Source organism: Panulirus ornatus, chromosome 42 (genome assembly GCF_036320965.1).
Source record: "Panulirus ornatus isolate Po-2019 chromosome 42, ASM3632096v1, whole genome shotgun sequence".
NCBI lineage: Eukaryota > Metazoa > Arthropoda > Malacostraca > Decapoda > Palinuridae > Panulirus > Panulirus ornatus.
The window spans coordinates 15,910,003-15,935,184 of NC_092265.1; the positions used below are offsets into that span (position 1 = coordinate 15,910,003).

The 25,182-nt window shown below is 41.8% G+C and overlaps 1 protein-coding gene across 1 annotated transcript in view; it reads right to left on the minus strand.

Annotated features, from left to right (window-relative positions):
• Positions 1 to 8,141, minus strand: part of LOC139762005 (uncharacterized) — a 29,925-nt gene extending 21,784 nt beyond the window's left edge. The window contains exons 1-5 of the mRNA XM_071686787.1: positions 7,996 to 8,141; positions 7,259 to 7,344; positions 1,300 to 1,509; positions 494 to 575; positions 15 to 189 (exon numbers count right to left, since the gene is read on the minus strand). Of these exons, the coding sequence (XP_071542888.1) occupies positions 15 to 189; positions 494 to 575; positions 1,300 to 1,509; positions 7,259 to 7,344; positions 7,996 to 8,141 (699 nt within the window). The remainder of the gene's footprint in view (positions 1 to 14; positions 190 to 493; positions 576 to 1,299; positions 1,510 to 7,258; positions 7,345 to 7,995) is intronic.
• Positions 8,142 to 25,182: the final 17,041 nt, after the last annotated feature.

Genomic DNA, 25,182 nt, shown 5'->3' on the forward strand with positions numbered 1-25,182 from the left:
GGGGGAGGTCTCACCTGAGACAGATTGCCGCTGAAGCTCTTGTAAACATCATCAGACTGGCCAAGGACAGCATAGTCGCCGTAGACTGGGCGTCCTACGTTGTAAGTCAACTCGTAGACGAGCTCCCCGTCGATGTAGGTGTTGTACAGGTGCTTCAGGTGGTCGTATGTGAAGCATATGTGATACCACCTGCAACATGAGAGACGAAGGAGGAGGAGGAGGAAGAGGAGGAGGAGGGTAGAAGATTATGGCATTGACAGGAGCAGGTGAAGACAGAAAAACATAGAAAGAGACAAAGAGAGAAAGGCAGGAAGACCCATTAGGATGTAGAGAGCCAAAGTTACACAGCAAATACTAAAACTTTCTGGTGTGAATTGACAGACTAGATCAATGTCGACCCAAGATCAGGTTCGTGGAAATACCAGTCAGGAATTTACTGTGAGTATGGCTAAAGATTCACAGGTATTGAATATTCATTTGGGTCAGCACTCACCTGTAGGCTCTCAGTCTGTCCTTGATCACCTGGAACTGCCAACGATGGGCGATCACTGGCCTCACGCGGTCCAACCACAGCTCTGTCGAACACCGTCAACATATAGTCAGTCGCAGAACTCTGTACCTCACTCACTGTTCCTCAGTTCTTCCCCTTCTAGTGAAGTCTCATGAAGTGGATTTTCGTACATCCCACCCTTGTTGGCTCGTGTCTCCTGCCCCAGGTCAAGCTTGGCTCAGATAATATTTTGTTTTCTTAATGGTCAGCTTCATATATCATATCCCATTCCTCGTCTTCTCTGTCTCTAAAATTGCAATCTTTGGCTTGTTTGAGACAACGGTTTTTCCCTTGTGATAGGGGAGAAAGCATACCTCCTACGTATTCCCTGCGTGTCGTAAAAGGCGACTAAAAGGAGAAGGAGCGGGAGGCTGGAAATCCTCCCCTCCAGTTTTTTACTTTTCCAAAAGAAGGAACACAGAAGGAGGCCAAGTGAGGATTTCCCCTCTTGGGCTCAGTCCTATTTCTTAGCGCTAACGCGGGAGATGGCAAATATGTATAAAAAAAAGAATATATATATATATATATATATATATATATATATATATATATATATATATATATATATATATATATATATATATATATATATACATACATACATATATATATATATATATATATATATATATATATATATTCCTTGCACACACAAAAACAAATGTGCATATGTATTGGTTTTCCCTTAACGTATATCCCCTGGCCCCTTGTCTGATTACTGCCCCGACACACGCAGGTCCTGTACTGACCGCCTTTCAGCTGGAAGTGCAGGTTATCGACGCTGTCCCCCAGCATGAAGAAGGTGCCGCGGCTGTGCAGGAAAAAGATCTTGAAGCGGGCGCACAAGGTGAGGGAGTCCATCTTCCAACTGCGGTCCAGTTTGCCTTGGTATTCAGCCACTGTCCACCAGGAAGCTACCCCATCCTTCTGGAACTCTAGGACTTGGATACTCTCCGCGCCTGGAAAGGCATTTGGAACAGGAAAGGAGGGTCAAGTGGATGAGGATGGGAGGAGACGGTTGAGATTAGACAAGAATTGGGGATCATATGGGGCAGGAAGTGGGTAATAGATTCTTTGGTTAGATCTTTGAAAAGAAAACTTACGAATGCAAAGGAATACGAAAGAATGCAAACATCAAAATCCGAACGCGACCTTTTAAAAACTATTTGTGACGGAAGAAAGAGTTAAAAACAGGAGAAATAAATGGAGACTTTACATCTACGGAGGCACAAATATAGTCAGAGGTGGACTTAAAATTAAGCATTCGTCTTGTCTTTTCTTTAAACAGAGAAACTGGTGTTACTTTCAGGTACTATGTCACTGGCAAAGCATTTCATATGTTAACAACTCTTTCGAAGAGGTAGTTTGTATCATTCTGTTTTTGGCTTTTTTCTAAGAAGAGTGGCCACAGGTGAACATATTATTCAAAGTGGGGATGCAACAGGGATTTGTAAAGAGTAAAGATCAGATTCTTAAACTTGAATGCTTTACTTATGAACCTTATAGCTTACGTGGTTCAACAGAATTCACAAATTACCTCTTCTCGATTTACTTTCGATGTGTAAGACTAGATTTATCAATATTCATTTGTCACCTGTGCTATCGCCTCATTTCCCCCATATCTATGAACTGTGATATCTTTCATATTAGCCCATTTTCAGTGACACTGATATGTATCGGAAATAGAACCTGTCCCAGAACTGATCCCTGCAGTGCGCCTTTTGTTACGTCTAACTATTATACACCTGACCATTGTCACTAATCATTCACGGCCAGACACCCATTTTTTCACCATCGAAGTACAACACAATCTACATACAGTGTGACGACTTTTACAGGTAATCTCTGATGCGGGACTTTATCAATTGCTTTCTGAAAATCTGAATATATGATATCAGCTGTTCTGTTTTCATAACAGATGTTGATTATGACATCAACAAAGTCGAGCATATTCATCAGACATAAAGACGGCGTAGGGGGAAACAAGTTGGGCATGTTTGATCACATGCTCCTCCTCACTATGATCAACACTGTGATATCGACTCGACTGATGGTTTCCACAGGTTTGCCCACGACTGACTTCCGGCTACTTAAGTGATGATTTCCGGACAGAAATGTCTTACTTTTACCATAAATCTTGGTGTTTTACTGATAAATTTCCATTCCTGTGGTTTCTTTTCAATGTTCACGCATAAAGCCCATCAGGACTTGCCATTTTACTTACTTTAATTCAGTTTAATGATGATATTATAACTTAACCTTGTATGCCAAAATGTTTCAAAAGTGTCTGTCCACTTTTGCTATCAGAGGGATAACCTCTGGAGCACGAAGTGTATCCTGCAGGCACGGATGAAGATAACTTATATATCATATCCTTGACATGACTTCATTGCCTTGAGCCAAGTCTCCATTTTCTGAGAGTAATGAACCAATTAACAGAATAAAAACTCTTTTGTCTCTAATGCAACTCTAAATTTCTTTAACGTTTCTTTTGCAATTTTCAGCAAAACATGATTCCTATTGTTCTTTGCTTTCTAAACTTTTTGTTTTCCTAGACAGATTTATAGAGTTTATCTTGTTCACATTTTCTCTGAGCTTCTCCATGGTCATGGATATTTACTCAACGGCAAGTATTTCCTCTCTCAACTTTTACCTGCTAGAAGTTGAGCCGGAGGGAGAGGTGGATGGGGAGGTGCCTTCTGCTTTGCTGTCCTGTTTCTACCACAGTTTGCAAGGCACAGCAACAAGTAAACTCATCATGGAACACCAAGTCTCCTGTTACCGTTGTTCCAATGTTCAATTCTTTTTCATTTTCCAATTCTTTTAGTTACATTTCATACGACTATGTCGTCCAGAGGCTGGTTGCAGAATTACAGGGGGAAACAATAAGGCTGAAAAGCCAACGTCTGATACACGACGCCCTTACACCGACGAACAGCCTCCAGCCCTTTATCGCGTACTAGCGTAGCACATACTCCAGGCTGGAAGGTCTTACGCTACTTTACGGCCACCGTTCTCAAGATGAGGGTGTGAGAGAGTCTGCTGGAAGGTAGGACAGCGGCTCATCTCAGTAGGATCGTGTTGAATTGTATGTCATTGGCTGTAAAAATATACCTTGAACATTTTCTGTGCGTACATCACTTGGATACAGAACTTATCAAATATCACAAACACATTCATATTCCTTTTGTAAATACAAGTAATCATGAAAAATGTTTTTTTTTTCTTTTGGCAGATGAATGGATATCTTGCTCGTTATTAGTGGGAAGAAAGATTACGTCGCTTTCTCCACGGTCAGTGAATAAGTGACCTGTGCGCGGAGCCTTAATGTTAATGTGCTAATAAACACTAACTTCTTTGGTCGACTGTGATCCTAGCTTGGATCTTTTTGGTGTCGGGTCACAACACTAGTCTTCACTAAACTGCATGATTCGCTACGCTCTCATCATCATCAGTCTTGCCTTGTCTTGAACTTGAAACCCTACAGTCAGTCAGATCATTGCCGTCTCCAGTCTATCCTCATATTTTCCACACTACATCTTCACTACATCCTCAGTACCATTAGCCTTTTGACTTGAACTTCATTGGGCAGGACATCCTTATCTTTTACGTCCTTGACATCGCTGTCACAAGGCTTTGACCTATTCTATAAAAGTCATATTAAAGTTCAACTTCATTACGCCCACATCTTCACTACATCCGTGACACAAATAACCACTGACCTGAACATTACAGTTCAGGTCAAAGGTCATCATCACAATACCCCTTCCGTTGACTCCGAGCCTTCCTGGAGACAAGGTACACAATAATAAACTTGATGACATTCTCAGATATTACCAAGAATAGATTTTCGTTTTATATTTAGATTAGAGAAAATCCTATTGAAGTACAACAAGGTTTTCATTTGTAAGTTGAGAGAGAGTCGTAGGAAGTGAGTTTTATTAGGATTGCTGCCTATATATGTAAATTCTTGCAGCCTCAGTAGGATGCTGGCAATAAACAGCCGAGCTGAGACGCTCTGTAAGGAGGGGGAAACATTTTTTATTGACCAATTTTATTGTACCATCGGAACCAGATGCCTCTTTACCAGATATGGCTTCCATCTGAATGGAATCTGGAAAGCCCAGCTTGACAGTGTTATATGAAAAGGTTAGGCTCTTTTTTATGTAGAAATTGAGAAGTTTGGCCGCCAATACGTGGAAAGAACCGACAAAGGAAATTAGAAGGCTGCTTACCATGGCAGGATAGATGAATTAGAGGTCGTTAACCAAACGCCAGCAGGAATGAGGAAGGTAGGGAACATGGCAGAAGAGGGCAACCTGAAGTCACTTGCCATATAGGAGCATGGGACAAGCTAGGCAGGTTTATATCATATAGGAATATATGTTGTCTATACGTGGTAGGATATATCAGATTGAGGCTGCCATCCAATTACTTTTATGTGGGAATACACACACACACACACACACACACACACACACACACACACACACACACGCATCTACACCGGCCTAAGCCAGGAGGTACCCAGTTATCGACCAGCCCCGGGGGAGATTGAACACCTGGGTTGGTGTGGGCCGCCGACTGGCGCTACCAGGATTCTAAACCACAGGGGCCCGACTCCGGCCGGGTCCATCTTGATTCATGATCAGTAATGCTGACGCTAACCACCACACCATAACCACCACACCATAACCACTACACCATAACCACTACACCATAACCACCACACCATAACCACTACATCATGTGGTCTGTGATGTTTGTGTAAAGTAAAGTAAAGTGAAGTACGGTTTGCTGAATTCAGGCAGCCATTCGGTTGGAAATAAACATATGAGGAATTACAGGAATGTTGAGTTTAAGGTCAAGGTGGGGCTGGATACTTCTACGCTTTGGATAAACACACGAGTGTAGTCTGTATACATAGTACAGGAAGTTCTGCAGATGATATTTTATGGTTTATACATTATACATTTAGGAGTAATTACTTGAATACTAAGTGATATAAAGTTACATTTTGGTTCATGTACGGTAGTATTGTGCTAAGATACATTATAAATGTAATGATGGACATCAAGTAGTGTATAGTTACATACTTACTGAAACGTTGTGGTGCTGTGGTTGTATATATAAAGTGTTTAGTGGTGAACATTAAGGGATGAATATTTTCCCGTTGGTTGCGAACAATGATACAGTAGATGACATATACATAACTACAGGAAGACTAGGCTATTTCCTTCCTCAGCTGTGGGCTTGTTCATGGCTTGTTCATGACATGATAGTAGTAGGTCCAGGACACTTCTTGTACCTGTACAAGACTGGTTGGTACAAGGTGGTTGTGGTGAGGGACGTCGGTCAGCGGAGGTTAGCTTTGGTGGTGCTGGTGCTGGGTCACAACCTCAACGGTCACTGTGGTCAGCTGGGTCACAACCTCAACGGTCGCTGTGGTCAGCTGGGTCACAACTCCAACGGTCGCTGTGGTCAGCTGGGTCACAACCTCAACGGTCGCTGTGGTCAGCTGGGTCACAACTCCAACGGTCGCTGTGGTCAGCTGGGTCACAACCTCAACGGTCGCTGTGGTCAGCTGGGTCACAACCTCAACGGTCGCTGTGGTCAGCTGGGTCACAACCTCAACGGTCGCTGTGGTCAGCTGGGTCACAACCTCAACGGTCGCTGTGGTCAGCTGGGTCACAACTCCAACGGTCGCTGTGGTCAGCTGGGTCACAACCTCAACGGTCACTGTGGTCAGCTGGGTCACAACTCCAACGGTCACTGTGGTCAGCTGGGTCACAACCTCAACGGTCGCTGTGGTCAGCTGGGTCACAACTCCAACGGTCACTGTGGTCAGCTGGGTCACAACTCCAACGGTCACTGTGGTCAGCTGGGTCACAACCTCAACGGTCGCTGTGGTCAGCTGGGTCACAACTCCAACGGTCACTGTGGTCAGCTGGGTCACAACCTCAACGGTCACTGTGGTCAGCTGGGTCACAACCTCAACGGTCGCTGTGGTCAGCTGGGTCACAACCTCAACGGTCGCTGTGGTCAGCTGGGTCACAACCTCAACGGTCGCTGTGGTCAGCTGGGTCACAACTCCAACGGTCACTGTGGTCAGCTGGGTCACAACCTTTGGCATAGGCCTCGAGAGAGAGGCTCTCACAAGTTCACTGGTCAAATGAACTAATTTGTGCACCTCTGACACGTTCACACTCACTGGAGGTTAACACTCATGTTTGAAGGTGGAAAGTTCAGTCAGGCGTGATCCAAGTATCGAGAGAGAGAGAGAGAGAGAGAGAGAGAGAGAGAGAGAGAGAGAGAGAGAGAGAGAGAGAGAGAGAGAGAGAGAGAGAGAGAGAGAGAGAGAGAGAGAGAGAGAGAGAGAGATTTTCAGGTCAACATGTTGGCCTGTAGGAGGCCCGAGAACGTACCTGATACATCCCACCCCACCGAGGGTTATGTGTGTGTGTGTGTGTGTGTGTGTGTGTGTGTGTGTGTGTGTGTGTGTGTGTGTGTCTTTTTGTCTGTCTTCCTGTCTGACGCTGTGTGGAAAAATGAACCTTTGATCTTACCCGTAATGGCTAAGTCAAAGGCTAGTGGCATTCAGGGATATCAGTGATTTTGGCCTTGGCATTGAAGATAAGGGTGTAGTGATGAAGTGAATAGTGAACACTGAATGACTCAATCTAGATCAAAGGTCGACCTTGAACCTACCTTGGTGAAGATCAGGATATTGTGAATATGAGCCTATAGTGAGGACGGGTAGAGAGAACACAAACTGATCCAAACTGAGTTCAAGGCTGGCCGTAGAAGGTAGTATACATTAATCATTTTATCTCATTTCAGACCAAAAGAACATACTGTAGTAGAGCAGAGGGTGGGGTAGTGATGTGAGATCTTTATAATGGGAGTTTTTATCACGTTCGATCTATCTTGTTCAGTTCCATGCAGGCTTACTTCACAGATGTACAATTTTTCAGCCATTCTTTCCCCTCCGGCTGTTGCTGCCAGAGAGAGAGAGAGAGAGAGAGAGAGAGAGAGAGAGAGAGAGAGAGAGAGAGAGAGAGAGAGAGAGAGAGAGAGAGAGAGAGAGAGAGAGTCTTCCTTTTGTTCTCCCCTCACCTAATCCACTTACTTTAGAAATAACAACAGAGTGAAGTAAGTTCCAACATAGAACCTATATATGGACCAGCTAGGCCTGATATTATCTCTCTTGCTCATGTAGCGCAGCTGGTTCATCTATGATTAGCATTTGTCTTAAGATGCATGCCACATTATTTCTCATACTGTGAGTAGTTAGATATCAAATATCAAGTAAATGTCCGCGGACCCATGCATAATGATTAGGTTAGTAGCGTTGCAACCAGTTAGATATTAAGATTCCAATCCCTGCGTTCTGACGCACATTTAATTGTTAGGTTAAGTGAAACCACAGGAACTCTTTATCTTACCTTGGACGAGGAGATGAATCCCCAGCAGCAGCAGCAGCAGCAGCAGCAACGGGTGTCTCCTGGAAGCTCTTTGGTCCAGACTGTTGGACGCCATCCTGTTGTGACCTCCAGACATCACAGAAGTATGGGACTCTGCCACGACACATGAAGGAAGACACATCAGACCATCAGAATTCCATCCATGATACTATGTCAGGAATAGACAATATGCTCTCACAATTTAGCATAGCAGTACGTGGCCCAGTATGCATCAGTCATGACAAGGTGATTATTCATACAAATGGAAAATTTTTCATCAGAGGAACCTGACTGTATCACATGGTACATGCACTATGACGACGGTAGGAAAAAAAATGATTTGAAGATCAGCTTTTATAACCAGAGGAGACAAATAATCCCTACGTCTGACTGATTTATCTCATTATTTTCGAAAGTTGACCACTTGTCTGTTAATGGAATATCAAAGCGTATGTAAACATTCTTCTTCCTCGGTGTTTTGCATCCTGTACTTAGCAAAACGTTAGTATCAAATTGTTGCCAAATATTGTTCAAAAGACGACTTCATCTCTCACACAAGGTCGCCATACATCATGTCTCCCTTTGTTAGTAAGAGTGTATCTGTGTTGACCTTCTCTCCCCTCGTGCCATTATCTCTAGCAAGGCAAGCTTCTGAGCTGATGTTGACGCTCTTTTCTCTTGTGCCTTTACCTCTGGAAGGGTCAGGTCTGAGCTGGTGGACTAGCTAAACACGCCTCACATATGTACTGAATTACTGACGAACTCATTTGTAGCTTCAACAGACTCACATTACTGGTTGCCTCTTAGTAAACACCCAGGCGCCTCTGGGTGTTATCCTCAGACAGAAGCTGGTGTGTTGCGCTGACAGACACGACACATTAACACGTCAAATGATTGCTTGCTTGCTTGCTGTTGTGTGTGAGTGTGTCGGGCTGGTCCCCCCACCAACAGCACACCCTGATAACACTCAAAGGGCTTCGAAGGGTTCGTCTGCTCCACTAGCTACTGGGCTTTGATTTCTTTACCGCAAGGTATTACCAGAACAATATTATACAATGTGATGTCAAAAATGACTCCTGTTAGAAATAGACATCCAAATGCCGTATGTAACTTTTCTTATGACCTGAAATCTATCACTCACTGAAGAGAAAAATAATGGCACTGAGGTAATTCAGATAAAAATGAATTTATAATGAAGAATAAGAACATTCGATATAAAGTTAAGCGAAATTGACATGTCATGTTCAAGATAGTTGATAACGCTGTTATCGTTATTGATAAGTTAGTTACAACACACTCACAAGAACCAATTCATCTATTCAAAGCGAAAAATTTCCATATGTTTATAGAGCGAATTTGTGTGCATATGTAGATATGTCGTTATAATTATCATTATTATTATCATTATTACTATCATCATAATTGATATTATCATTATTGTTATCATTATTATTATCATTATTATTATTATTATTATTATTATTATTATCATTATCATTATTATTATTATTATTATTATTATTATTATTATTATTATTATTGTAATTATTATTACTATTGTTATCATTATTATTATTATCATTATTATTACTATCATCATCATTATCATTATTATTATTATTATCATCATTATTATTATCATCATTATCATTATCAATATCATTATCATTATTATTATAATCATAGATATCATACCACAAAAGATAGTTTATCAATTGAAGGTCACAAAAATAAGAAGGTTATCTATATATCTATTCTTTTATTTACTCGCTTATAATCCGCATAAATACATTTTTTTTTTCATAAATCTTTGAATCATCGGCAAAGGTTAGATTTAAGTAAATAGATTCACCCATTAACATGACGATGGGCCCACAAGCAAAGCGAGAGAATATGTGGTGTTAGATTATCCTGCACACCTGCAGAAGGTGTTAACGATTCCTCGACTGGTGGAGGATCATAGATGGACGTTGACGGCCTTAATGATCCTGGCAGGTGATAGGCCTAAAGCCCAACCAACCAATCAACCAACCAACCATGACATGAGAGATGACCCAGTCTAACGTGCGTTAATGTCTTACAAACAGCAACAGACCACTGGACCACTGGGTCCTATGAAGACTGTTTGTGTTGGTGAAGGGATGAGAAACTTCGAGATTTATGTAGTTAAGAACAGAAGTGAATACACGGGAGTGGACTCACCTGGGGGGTAACAGTGGGTGATCCTGAAGTTAAGACGGAGGCTCCACCTGAAGATAAGGAAAGGTTTCCCTCATGGTAGTCAGAAAGTAGCCTTACATGAAGACTGGGGAGAGTTTCCAGTTGAAGATGAGAAGATGGACCGTGTTGGAAGAGGAAAAAAACAAAAACAAAAACAAAACGTTTTTCGGCTTAGTGAAGGACAGAGAACACGTCTATGTTCAAGTGTAACAACCCGCCTGAGGGGAAGTTAAAGTCCCCGCCAGGGAAGAGAGATCAGAGACCCAGCTAAAGGGAGGAGAGAGAGAAGAACCACATGAAGGTACAGGAAGAGGATCGACCTGTGAGAAAGAGAGGTGACGAATCTACAGGATAGAGAAAGACTCCAGCTGATGATGAGAGAGATTACTGAACTGATCGTAGTAAGAAGGACGACCAACGTGAGGGCAAGAGAATTAAGGAACTTTAAGGCAGGATAAAAGATCCACATTAAGAGAAGCCAACTGAGAATAGACAAGAGATCACACGTGAGGATGAGGAAGTGGAATCATTCAAAAGAATTGACACAGGTGAACATAACAGAGGCGACACCTGAAGGAGAAATGGAGCAATCGTGAAGAGTGGACTCAGACTAAGGCAAGAAGAACACCAACGTCCAGGTAACAGAATAAATGAAATCCCTTAAAGGTAAAACAAATTATCGACCTTAAAACACTAGAGGTCAGCCATGATGGGAGAAGGACCGAATACGAAGAGCAAAGAGTACCCTCTGTAAGGAGACAACAAGAACTGTGGGAAACTATGAAGCGTTAACGACTTACAGTTAAGGGAAGAATACCTGTTGCTATACGCGAACTTTCTTGAGATCAAACATAAAAGTTGGCACCTGATGCAATGAACCATGAACCACTCATTGTTAGTAACCAAGAACCTCTTAACCTGAAGATACAATCACCATCTGAAACTGACATACACGAACCACAGTAGATAAAGAGACAAGAGCTCTAAACTGGTCAATTAAAACTCATCCAGAAATAAGAGACACAAGTTCTATATGAGGATAAGGCTCAAAAATGACCGTAAGTAAGAGACAGAGAGAAAACCGACCTGTCGGTAAGGGAGAAGGACCTGCTTCAGGGTAAGGCTGCTACTGCCTTCTGGTACACCGCCAAAGATCGAAGTGACCACCACAATTGGCGCATGACAACCAACCTCACAGACTGAGGCTGACATTAGCCACACACACACACACACACACACATACACACACACACACACACACACACACACACACACAAACACATACACACACACACACACACACACACACACACACACACACACACACACACAAACTGAGGATGTGGTTAATGCAGACAACATACATAGAATTAAATGTTGTGTGACAGTAGAGAATGTTCAAGAGATGGGGCCCCATACAGTACAAATAGGCAATTACAAATAGGTAATCACACACACATGCACACACACACACACACACACACACACACACACACACACACACACACACACACACACACAATGATTCAGGTAAACCGGGGTCATGGATAAGAAATCTCAGACATCTATGAGATATTTGCTTCGTTTTAAACAAAAGAGAAGATTGGGCGGAAAGTTAGAAAGCGTTTGACGCTATCACAGGCAGTTGGAAACGAAACTGGATCTTCAGTTAAAGTTTCTCTACCCTCTAAATCGCAACTCTGCCTTTAAGTCTTATATGTTTCCTACCCTCCAGCTATGTACAACTATTGAACTATCTGACTTTCCGCCACGAGCGTCGCTGTGGATTTGAATGTACACAACAAAGTTTGGATAGGCTTTACCTGGGAGATCTTGGCGGGGTTGAGTTCCGTCCTCTTCCCCTATGTAAACATATGGAGAAAATAATCAGACACCCAACATGAGGTATCGAACGTCACGACAATTCTGACACTTCACTAACATTAAGATTACTAACTCTAATTCCAGTACCACGAGAAATATAACTGAATCTTCTATCATTGAATACACAGAAAATTATAATATTCGCATTAGTGAAGGTCTATACAAATTGGATAACTTTATTGTTGATACAATTTGTAAACAATTCACCTTGTCCACATAATAAGTTTTTGATACGCCCGTTGTCTGTCTTGGACAATCACATGTATACCAAATGGCGTCCTAGCTACGTCTCTTCGTTGTATATCAACTGACTGTTATATTTCTCTCTTGTGTCTCCCCTGATGATGTGATTAATACACGAAGGTGCACTTTGGAACTTATCGTGTTTCATTTTCCCCGTGGACTCATAGGAATATATATATATATATATATATATATATATATATATATATATATATATATATATATATATATATATATATATATATATATATATATATATATATATATATATATATATATATATATATATATATATCCCAGCTCACCTCATGTATTAATACTTTACCTTGACTGAAACACTTGCTGTTGGGGTTGGGAGTTTATTTACAAACCTGGAAGCGAGACGCCATTAATATGAGAATCACATACCTAATTTCTGCCTCTGATTAACCAATGAATATATTCAGCTCAGGATATCACTCATGGCTGTTAATCTTGAGCTTCCCGACTGAGTCTAAGTAAGAAACAGAATATCTAACAATTTAATGATGTTATACACAATTTATCGGGCGCAGGTGATATTGACAAGCTAATTAGTTGGACTAGGAGCTGCTGTTATTAATGAATGTGTTCAGAGCATACAGTCAATTACTGCGGGAAAGATTGACACACAGCTGAACACTGAAGACCCCTAACGGAAGATGTACAAACACTCTCACACACACACTGCAACCCAAGAAGATACCTTAAAACAACCTTTTCAAGACGCACACAAATTCTCTCTCTCGGAGAGCAAAAATGGGTATGTTTGAAAGAATAGTAGTTCCAACAATATTATATGGTTGCGAGGTATGGGCTATAGATAGGAGGGTAGATGTGCTGGAAATGAAATGTTTTAGGACAATATGTGGTGCGAGGCGGTTTGATCGAGGAAGAGTAAGGATAAGGGATGTGTGGCAATAAAAGGAGTGTGGTCAAGAGCAGAAGTGGATGTGTTGAAACGGTTTGGAAATATGGAGAGAATGAGTGAAGAAAGGTTGACAAAAGAAATATGTGTCGGAGGTGGAGGGAACAAGGAAAAGCGGGAGACCAAATTGGACGTGAAAGGATGGTGAGAAAAAGACTTTGAGCGATATGGGCCTGAACATACAGGGGCGGGAAAGGCATGCAAGAGGTAGAGTGATTGGAACGGTGTGGACTGAACCAGGGCATGTGAAAGGTCTTGGGTAAACCATGGAAAGCTCTGTGGGGCCTGGATGTGGATTGGGAGCTGTGGTTTGGGTTCATTACACATGACAGCTAAAGACCGAGTGTGAACAAATGTGGCCTTTTTGTTTACTTTCCTAGCGCCACCTCACTGAAGCGTGGGCTAGCGATGCTGTTCCCTGTGGGGCGGGGTGGCACCGAGAAAGGATGAAGGAAAGCAAGTATGAACATGTACAATTGTGTATATATGTATGTCTGTGTATGTGTATGTATAAGTGTATATGTTGATATGTATATGTATGTATATGTACGTGTATGGGCCTTCATGTATATATATGTGTATATGAGTGGATGCGTCGTTCTTCGTCTGTTTACTGGGGCTACCTCGCTGATGCGTGAAACGGCGATCAAGTATTATATGATAATATATATATATATATATATATATATATATATATATATATATATATATATATTTTTTTTTTTTTTTTTTGCTTTGTCGCTGTTTCCCGCGTTTGCGAGGTAGCGCAAGGAAACAGACGAAAGAAATGGCCCAACCCACCCCCATACACATGTATATACATACGTCCACACACGCAAATATACATACCTACACAGCTTTCCATGGTTTACCCCAGTCGCTTCACATGCCCTGATTCAATCCACTGACAGAACGTCAACCCCGGTATACCGCATCGATCCAATGCACTCTATTCCTTGCCCGCCTTTCACCCTCCTGCATGTTCAGGCCCCGATCACACAAAATCTTTTTCACTCCATCTTTCCACCTCCAATTTGGTCTCCCACTTCTCCTCGTTCCCTCCACCTCCGACACATATATCCTCTTGGTCAATCTTTCCTCACTCATTCTCTCCATGTGCCCAAACCATTTCAAAACACCCTCTTCTGCTCTCTCAACCACGCTCTTTTTATTTCCACACATCTCTCTTACCCTTACGTTACTTACTCGATCAAACCACCTCACACCACACATTGTCCTCAAACATCTCATTTCCAGCACATCCATCCTCCTGCGCACAACTCTATCCATAGCCCACGCCCCGCAACCATACAACATTGTTGGAACCACTATTCCTTCAAACATACCCATTTTTGCTTTCCGAGATAATGTTCTCGACTTCCACACATTCTTCAAGGCTCCCAGGATTTTCGCCCCCTCCCCCACCCTATGATCCACTTCCGCTTCCATGGTTCCATCCGCTGCCAGATCCACTCCCAGATATCTAAAACACTTTACTTCCTCCAGTTTTTCTCCATTCAAACTTACCTCCCAATTGACTTGACCCTCAACCCTACTGTACCTAATAACCTTGCTCTTATTCACATTTACGCTTAACTTTCTTCTTTCACACACTTTACCAAACTCAGTCACCAGCTTCTGCAGTTTCTCACATGAATCAGCCACCAGCGCTGTATCATCAGCGAACAACAACTGACTCACTTCCCAAGCTCCCTCATCCACAACAGACTTCATACTTGCCCCTCTTTCCAAAACTCTTGCATTCACCTCCCTAACAACCCCATCCATAAACAAATTAAACAACCATGGAGACATCACACACCCCTGCCGCAAACCCACATTCACTGAGAACCAATCACTTTCCTCTCTTCCTACACGTACACATGCCTTACATCCTCGATAGAAACTTTTCACTGCTTCTAACAACTTGCCTCTCACACCATATATTCTTAATACCTTCCACAGAGCATCTCTATCAACTCTATCATATGCCTTCTCCAGAGTCCACGGGGAAAATGAAACACGAAAAGTTTTGGACAATCACATGTTTACCAAATGGCGTCCTAGCTTCGTCTCTTCGATGTATATCAACTGACTGTTATATTTCTCTCTTGTGTCTCCCCTGATGATGTGATTATAACACGAAAGTGCATTTGGGAACTTTTCGTATTTCATTTTCCCCGTGGACTCATAGGAATATATATATATATATATATATATATATATATATATATATATATATATATATATATATATATATATATATATATATATATATATATATATATATATGTATATGTATATATATATATATATTCTTTTTTCTTTTTCTTTTAAACTATTCGCCATTTCCCGCGTTAGCGAGGTAGCATTAAGAACAGAGGACTGGGCCTTTGAGGGAATACCCTCACCTGGCCCAATTCTCAGTTCCTTCTTTTGGAAAATTAAAAAAAAAACGAGATGGGAGGATTTCCAGCCCCCCGCTCCCTCCCCTTTTAGTCGCCTTCTACGACACGCAGGGAATACGTGGGAAGTATTCTTAATCCCCTATCCCCTATATATATATATATATATATATATATATATATATATATATATATATATATATATATATATATATATATATATATATATATATATATATATATATATATATATATGTATATATATATATATATATATATATATATATATATATATATATATATATATATATATATATATATATATATATATTTTTTTTTTTTTTTATACTTTGTCGCTGTCTCCCGCGTTTGCGAGGTAGCGCAAGGAAACAGACGAAAGAAATTCCCCAACCCCCCCCATACACATGTACATACACACGTCCACACACACAAATATACATACCTACACAGCTTTCCATGGTTTACCCCGGACGCTTCACATGCCTTGATTCAATCCACTGACAGCACGTCAACCCCTGTATACCACATCGCTCCAATTCACTCTATTCCTTGCCCTCCTTTCACCCTCCTGCATGTTCAGGCCCCGATCACACAAAATCTTTTTCACTCCATCTTTCCACCTCCAATTTGGTCTCCCTCTTCTCCTCGTTCCCTCCACCTCCGACACATATATCCTCTTGGTCAATCTTTCCTCACTCATTCTCTCCATGTGCCCAAACCATTTTAAAACACCCTCTTCTGCTCTCTCAACCACGCTCTTTTTATTTCCACACATCTCTCTTACCCTTACGTTACTTACTCGATCAAACCACCTCACACCACACATTGTCCTCAAACATCTCATTTCCAGCACATCCATCCTCCTGCGCACAACTCTATCCATAGCCCACGCCTCGCAACCATACAACATTGTTGGAACTACTATTCCTTCAAACATACCCATTTTTGCTTTCCGGGATAATGTTCTCGACTTCCACACATTTTTCAAGGCTCCCAAAATTTTCGCCCCCTCCCCCACCCTATGATCCACTTCCGCTTCCATGGTTCCATCCGCTGACAGATCCACTCCCAGATATCTAAAACACTTCACTTCCTCCAGTTTTTCACCATTCAAACTCACCTCCCAATTGACTTGACCCTCAACCCTACTGTACCTAATAACCTTGCTCTTATTCACATTTACTCTTAACTTTCTTCTTCCACACACTTTACCAAACTCCGTCACCAGCTTCTGCAGTTTCTCACATGAATCCGCCACCAGCGCTGTATCATCAGCGAACAACAACTGACTCACTTCCCAAGCTCTCTCATCCCCAACAGACTTCATACTTGCCCCTCTTTCCAAGACTCTTGCATTTACCTCCCTAACAACCCCATCCATAAACAAATTAAACAACCATGGAGACATCACACACCCCTGCCGCAAACCTACATTCACTGAGAACCAATCACTTTCCTCACATATATATATATATATATATATATATATATATATATATATATATATATATATATATATATATATATATATATATATATATATATATATATATATATGGGAGAGTATTTATCGAGAGCATTAGATTGGGGAAGAGCAGTGTGGTTTCAGAAGTGGTAGAGGATGTGTGGATCTTGTGTTTGCTTTGAAGAATATACGTGAGAAATACTTAGAAAAACAAATGGACTTGCATGCAGTATTTATGGATCTGGAGAAGCCATATGATAGAGTTGATAGAGATGCTCTCTGGAAGGTATTAAGAGTATATGATACGGGAGATAAGTTGCTAGAAGCAGTGAAAAGTTTTTATCGAGGATGTAAGGCATGTGTGCGAGTAGGAAGAGAGGAAAGTATTTGGCTCTCAGTGAATGTCGGTTTGCAGCAGGGGTGCATGATGTCTCCATGATTGTTTAATTAGTTTGTGGATGGGGTTGTTAGGGAAGTGAATGCAAGAGTTTTGGAGTGAGGGACATGTATGCAGTCTGTTGTTGATGAGGGGGCTTGGGAAGTGAGTCAGTTGTTGTTCGCTGATGATACAGCGCTGGTGGCTGATTCAAGTGAGAAACTGCAGAAGCTGGAGACCGAGTTTGGTAAAGTGTGTGAAAGAAGAAAGCTGAGAGTAAGTGTGAATAAGACCAAGGTTATTAGGTTCAGTAGGGTTGAGGGACGAGTCAATTGGGAGGTAAGTTTGAATGGAGAAAAACTGGAAGAAGTGTTTCAAATATCTGGGAGTGGATCTAGCAGCGGATGGAACCATGGAAGCGGAAGTGAATCATAGGGTAGGGGAGAGGGCGAATGTTCTGGGAGTGTTGAAGAATGTGTGGAAGGCGAGAACGCTATCTCGGAGAGCAAAATGGGTATGTTTGAAGGAATAGTGGTTCCAACAAGGTTATATGGTCGCGAGGCATGAGCTATATAGATAGGGTTGTGCAAAGGAGGATAGATGTGTTGGAAATGAGATTTTTGAATACAATATGTGGTGTGAGATGGTTTGATCGTGTAAGTAATGAAAGGGTAAGAGAAATGTGTGGTAATAAAAAGAGTGGGGTTGAGAGAGCAGAAGAGGGCGTATTGAAATGGTTTGGTCACATGGAGAGAATGAGTGAGGAAAGATTGACAAAGAGGATATATATATATGTATATATATATTTCATTTTGCTTTGTCGCTGTCTCCCGCGTTAGCGAGGTAGCGCAAGGAAACAGACGAAAGAATGGCCCAACCCACCCACATACACATGTATATATATACACGTCCACACACGAAAATATACATACCTATACATATCAACGTATACATATATATACACACACAGACATATACATATATACACATGTACATAATTCATACTGTCTGCCTTTATTCATTCCCATTGCCACCTCGCCACACATGAAATAACAACCCCCTCCCCCCTCATGTATGCGAGGTAGCGCTAGGAAAAGACAACAAAGGCCACATTCGTTCACACTCAGTAACAGCTGTCATGTAATAATGCACCGAAACCACAGCTCCCCTTCCACATCCAGGCCCCACAGAACTTTCCATGGTTTACCCCAGACGCTTCACATGCCCTGGTTCAATCCATTGATAGCACGTCGACCCCGGTATACCACATCGTTCCAATTCACTCTATTCCTTGCACGCCTTTCACCCTCCTGCATGTTCAGGCTCCGATCATTCAAAATCTTTTTCACTCCATCTTTCCACCTCCAATTTGGTCTCCCACTTCTCCTCGTTCCCTCCACCTCTGACACATATATCCTCTTTGACAATCTTTCCTCACTCATTCTCTCCATGTGACCAAACCATTTCAGGACACCCTCTTCTGCTCTCTCAACCACATTCTTTTTATTACCACACATCTCTCTTACCCTATTATCACTTACTCGATGAAACCACCTCACACCACATATTGTCCTCAAACATCTCATTTCCAGCATATCCACCCTCCTGCGCACAACTCTATCCATAGCCCACGTCTCGCAACAATACAACATTGTTGGAACCACTATTCCTTCAAACATACCCTTTTTTGCTTTCCGAGATAATGTTTTCGACTTCCACACATTCCTCAAGGCTCCCAGAATTTTCGCCCCCTCCCCAACCCTATGATTACTTCCGATTCCATGGTTCCATCCCCTGCCAAATCCACTACCAGATATCTAAAACACTTCACTTCCTCCAGTTTTTCTCCGTTGAAACTTACCTCCCAATTGACTTGACCCTCAACCCTACTGTACCTAATAACCTTGCTCTTATTCATTTTTACTCTCAACTTTCTTCTTTCATACACTTTACCAATATATATATATATATATATTACAAACCTCCAATAGCCAGGATCGAACCCGAGACCCCTGCGCAACAGCCGGGAGCGGTACCGCTAGTCTATGATAGCCCCTAATAGAGAAATGACTATTCGAATACTATGTACTCGAATACCCTTTGTCTCACGTTGGTGAGCAACGGGGTTTACACCGGTCATTTCCCATCAGGCTCACACAGCCAGCAGATAGCATTTTACCGAACCTATCCATCAATGATAGGGGAAATAAAGTATGCGATGGTGTTTTGCTCTTGGTTAAAGTTTATGTCCTGTGCTGATACAATATTATAAATGTTGATAAAATCGACTTTGCTTTTTTAAAAATGAAATATAAGATGCGTGAGATAGCAGTAGGATTAGTTTTTAGATCCCCCACACAAAGACACTGAAGATAGACGAGCGACTTTACGATCAAATAGCAGAAATTAGCAATAAAAACAATTTGACCAGAGTAGGAGAGTTTAGCAAACCTTTATCTAAGTGAGGAGAATCCCTTTCTAATAGCTCGATAGTCCCCGAATACAATTAATTAATAAACCTGCTCGCGAGGAGAATACATTGGATTTAATTCTATATAAAAGCTAGGATCTCATTAACAATATTGAAGTCGGAGAAAAGTTTGATAAAAGCGATCATCGGCAAATCACTTTTTATTTAACTTTCAACATTGCCTGTAATGCTGGGCAATATGAGAGTCGAGGAAAATTACGGAAATTTAGACATGCAAATTGTAAAGATCGTATTGCTCTTGACAGGCAAACTCGGGATGATGTCATTAATGGAGACGATATGGACGTAGCCTGACTGAGCTTTAGTAAAACGTTCAACGCAGTGGAGGGGGTATATGCTCCAACGCGTGGTAGACGGTCATTTTTCCATTGCGAAACCCAAATAGTGAAACGATAACATAAACAAATGTCTGTTGTCTAAGAAAGTATCACAGAAGAAACTCAAAGGGACCAATAACCAACATAACAAAACAAATTATGTAGGTCTGCATAGACAAACTAAGAGACTGATGATACACTGGATTATTTGACAACCAGTCCTTTCATCATAACCCATAATTTGTCGAATAACCCGTAACATTGTTCGGTAATCAGTGACTTCGTTTTGCATTCAGCCATCAAATCCATCCCTGGAGAAAATGTCTATGATAGTGTAATTGAAATTTACGTGGGGTAAAATACTTTGCTGCTTAATAACTTGTATGAGTTTTCCTTATCCTATAAACTTAACATCATTTGATTTTGTTTAGAAACCAAGGTCTCAGGAACCAATAAGAATTCTTTCATTTACCAGAACCCTCTGGGATTATGGGTGTTAATATAGAAAATTTCTTCTAAACCCGTTATCCTTTTTCTATAACCAGAGTTTGTTTGAAAAACGAAGAATTTCTCTACTGTGCAAAACAGCGTTCGCTGAGCCTAGCAAGTACGGTATGTCGACTGTTTCGACAACTGTGAAACAACTGCGAGGTTTAGTGTCTCACAACAACATAAGCTTCTAATGCAGCAGATTATAGTGTGGTAATCAGGTATCATCCAGTGTGTCCCATAGGTTGATTTACTGGTTCATCTTTCCCAGTGAAACGTGAATATGAGACCCACTACATAGTGTCATGTGAACGTGGTTAGCGCCATGTGAAGCCTAGGTAGCGTCCCATGTGTCTCGTTGGTGGATCAGTATCATATTTGCAAATGTAATGAAACTATGAAGCTTTTGACCGAAAGAAGTTGGACTGCCTCAGAGTCAGTCTCAGTAATCAGTTGTGGGAACATTGGCTGTAAGATGTACATGTAAAGCGTCTGGGAATAACCAAACTTTCTTGTATCCTGGGATTGTTCGCTTTAAGAGTTTCCTCAGGAAGTCCATAAATATTACAAAACCAGCGGGTAAGCAGGGAGCGCCGCTGCAGTAACATAACTCCCACCGGCTCATTTGCACCGCCTGGCTTCCGCTGCAAATGCTGGAAAAGTTTACAGGTTTCCGAGAGTCATAAAGTGTCTCACGATAAATAGATAACATCTTACAAGTCTTTACCACGAACCTGACCGTAGACATATATTACAACCTCTAGAAAAATAGCTATTTGCATCCTTATCCACAACAGACATAATCTCTGATGATTTAGTAATGACTTTTTTTCATTATAATCATTGTTTATTTGTGAATAAAAGCATCATGAGACAGAATGTCATTAACTGATCAGCCACTTTAGATTAACATGACGCTCGCTCAAGTGCGGTACAATTACTGTGGTGGCGGCGGTGAGATATCTGTCCACCAAGAGGCAGAACAGCCCCTCGCGGACCACTAACTGCTGACAAACCTCGACTTTCATTATCGACCACAACGCCGGCGTTCTTCCGTCTTTACAGTTTAAGGTAAATATGTATCGTATTCAAGTTCTCCGTTAATGCCAGATTGGTAAAACCTTCTGCACATTAGTCAAGTTGTCTTGAGATGAGATAGGTCTTCTGCACTGAGCGAAAATATAGTTATAGAGATTATAGAAATGGTAACGTTTTTGTAACTAGCTTTGGTTCTACCGCTTGCGACACGTTCTCTTTGATCTAATGAATATGGAGTGAGGGACCCTGTTGTCATTTGATGTCTGTCTGCTTGTGTGACTATCTGTTCGTCTGTCCATCTCTAGAAGCAGATGCATGAAAAGATTTGCCATTAAGCTCTTCAACTCCACACCCTAAGAAGAGTGACCGTTCTGATCTTTCACTGTCGTCTTATCACTTATACAAAGGGTTGATTCGTCCTTGTATGGAGTACTGCTCTCCCATCTGGGATGGATCTGGCTCTGCGTCCTTACCTGACAGAGTTGAGTCGAAAGCGGCTCGACTTATACACTGTTCCAGGCTAACTTCCAAACTTGAAGTTGTTACCCTACGCCTCAAAGTTGGTTCACTTTCCCTCTTCCATAAGTATTACTTTGGTGTTGCTCCCGAGAGCTGGCTGCTTGTGTGCTTCCACCACTAGGTAGACCACGCAATACTCGGGAAGCTGCTGCATCACATAGTTATTGTGTGGCCATCGACAACTCACGGGTGGGCCGTTTTGATAACTGCTTTTTTCTTTACACGTCGAAGCTTTGGAACTGTCTACCTTTGTCATGTCTTTCCCTGTCTTGGAACATTTTAAAAGACAGAGATTTTCACTTCCTGCAAAATTCGTAAATACTTTCCCTTGTCTTTTCTAATTCCGTTTCATAATTCTCTCTATATTTCAATTAAGGCCCAGCCTTGATGTGGACCTTTGTCTGTGACTGGAGCCTTCAACATAGAAAAACTACAAAACTATATGTTATCATCGTTGAAGACGACACATGGACGACGAGTGAGCATCGTTTTCGAAGGGCGGTGATGAAAGAACTTGTGTCTTAGCACCAATCATCTTTGATATGTGACAATTTCCCACATTTGAATTTCCTTTAGGCAATAAAGATTTGCATTGCTTTGTTAAGTCTTAATGTGTTACGGTACCAAATTCATCTGATACAAATGTCTCACCCTGCTTAATTCCATTCGGAACTGTCTCTATTTTTCTGTCTGTTTGTGTAAATGTCCCTCTCTCTCTCTCTCTCTCTCTCTCTCTCTCTCTCTCTCTCTCTCTCTCTCTCTGAGCATACAGGAGGGTGAAAGGCGTGCAAGGAATAGAATGAATTGGAGCGATGTGGTATATTGGGGTCGACGTGCTATCAATGGATTGAGCCAGGGTATGTGAAGCGTCTGGGGTAAACCACGGAGAGCTTTGTGGGCCTGGATGTGGAAAGGGAGCTGTGTTTTCTGTTCATTACACATGACAGCTAGAGACTAAGTGTGAACGAATGTGTCCTTTGTTGTCTTTTCCTACTGCTACCTCACGCGCGTACGGGGGGAGGGGGTTGTCATTTCATGTGTGGCAGGGTGGCGACGAGAATGAATAAAGGCAGTAAATATGAATTATGTATATGTGTATATATGTATATGTCTGTGTACGTATATGTGTGTATACGCTGAAATGTATAGGTATGTATATGTGCGTGTGTGAGCGTTTATGTATATAACGCGAGAGACAGCGCAGGTGGCTGATTCGGATGAGAAACTGCAGAAGCTGGTGACTGAGTTTGGTAAAGTGTGTGAAAGAAGAAAGCTGAGAGTAAGTGTGAATTAGAGTAAGGTTATTAGGTTCAGTAGGGTTGAGGGACAAGTCAATTGGGAGGTAAGTTTGAATGGTGAAAAACTGGAGGAAGTAAAGTGTTAGATATCTGGGAGTGGATTTGGCAGCGGATGGAACCATGGAATGGAAATTAGTCACAGGGTGGGGGAGGGAGCGAAAGTTCTGGGAGCGTTGAAAAATGTGTGGAAGGCGAAAACATTATCTCGGAGAGCAAAATTGGGTATGTTTGAAGGAATAGTGGTTCCAACAATGTTGTATGGTTGCGAGGCGTGGGCTATGGATAGAGTTGTGCGCAGGAGGATGGATGTGCTGGAAATGAGATGTTTGAGGACAATGTGTGGTGTGAGGTGGTTTGATCGAGTAAGTAACGTAAGGGTAAGAGAGATGTGTGGAAATAAAAAGAGCGTGGTTGAGAGAGCAGAAGAGGGTGTTTTGAAATGGTTTGGGCACATGGAGAAAATGAGTGAGGAAAGATTGACCAAGAGGATATATGTGTCGGAGGTGGAGGGAACGAGGAGAAGAGGGAGACGAAATTGGAGGTGGAAAGATGGAGTGAAAAAGATTTTGTGTGATCGGGGCCTGAACATGCAGGAGGGTGAAAGGAGGGCAAGGAATAGAGTGAATTGGAGCGATGTGGTATACTGGGGTTGACGTGCTGTCAGTGGATTGAATCAAGGCATGTGAAGCGTCTGGGGTAAACCATGGAAAGCTGTGTAGGTATGTATATTTGCGTGTGTGGACGTATGTATATACATGTGTATGGGGGTGGGTTGGGCCATTTCTTTCGTCTGTTTCCTTGCGCTACCTCGCAAACGCGGGAGACAGCGACAAAGCAAAATAATAATAATAATAATAATAAAATATGATATGCTATGACTGTACATAAAAAGATCAGACTAAACAGAGACAAATTCTGAGTGGTAAGAACGGTGTGGATGGGTCAGGCGAGATAAGTCAGAGAGTCAGTTCTTCAATCGTTATGTGTATGTTGTTCATGAGCGTCGTATAACGTATACATAACCCTCCACTGGGGTGCCGGCAAGGTTGTCTTTGAACTCTATTGTGCAGAGATTTTTCTTTCCTAGACCAGTTTTCTTATAGCATCCCAAAGAGTTTTATGCAAATGTAATTGCTAGTATATGTCTGTGGTTACTCAGGCACCGTGGAAACCCCTGCGTCTTGCGTGCTTACCTACGTAGAGTTAGAACAGCCTCAGCACCACTTCATCTCGCCCCCTCACCGTGCAGGCAGGATGCACATTATAAGCCAGCGGTTGTGATGCGACCTTCCCTGGCATTGTGCCAGAGAAGTTGAGGGAAGATGTCCCAGAATCTTACATTCGAGTCGTTTTGCTGTGAATCACACAGGCCTCTCTCTGAAATGGTCGTTCTGCAGTAAACATCTCTTCTCTTCATTCGGACCTATGTAATATTTCAGATTGGGGAAGCAGTAATC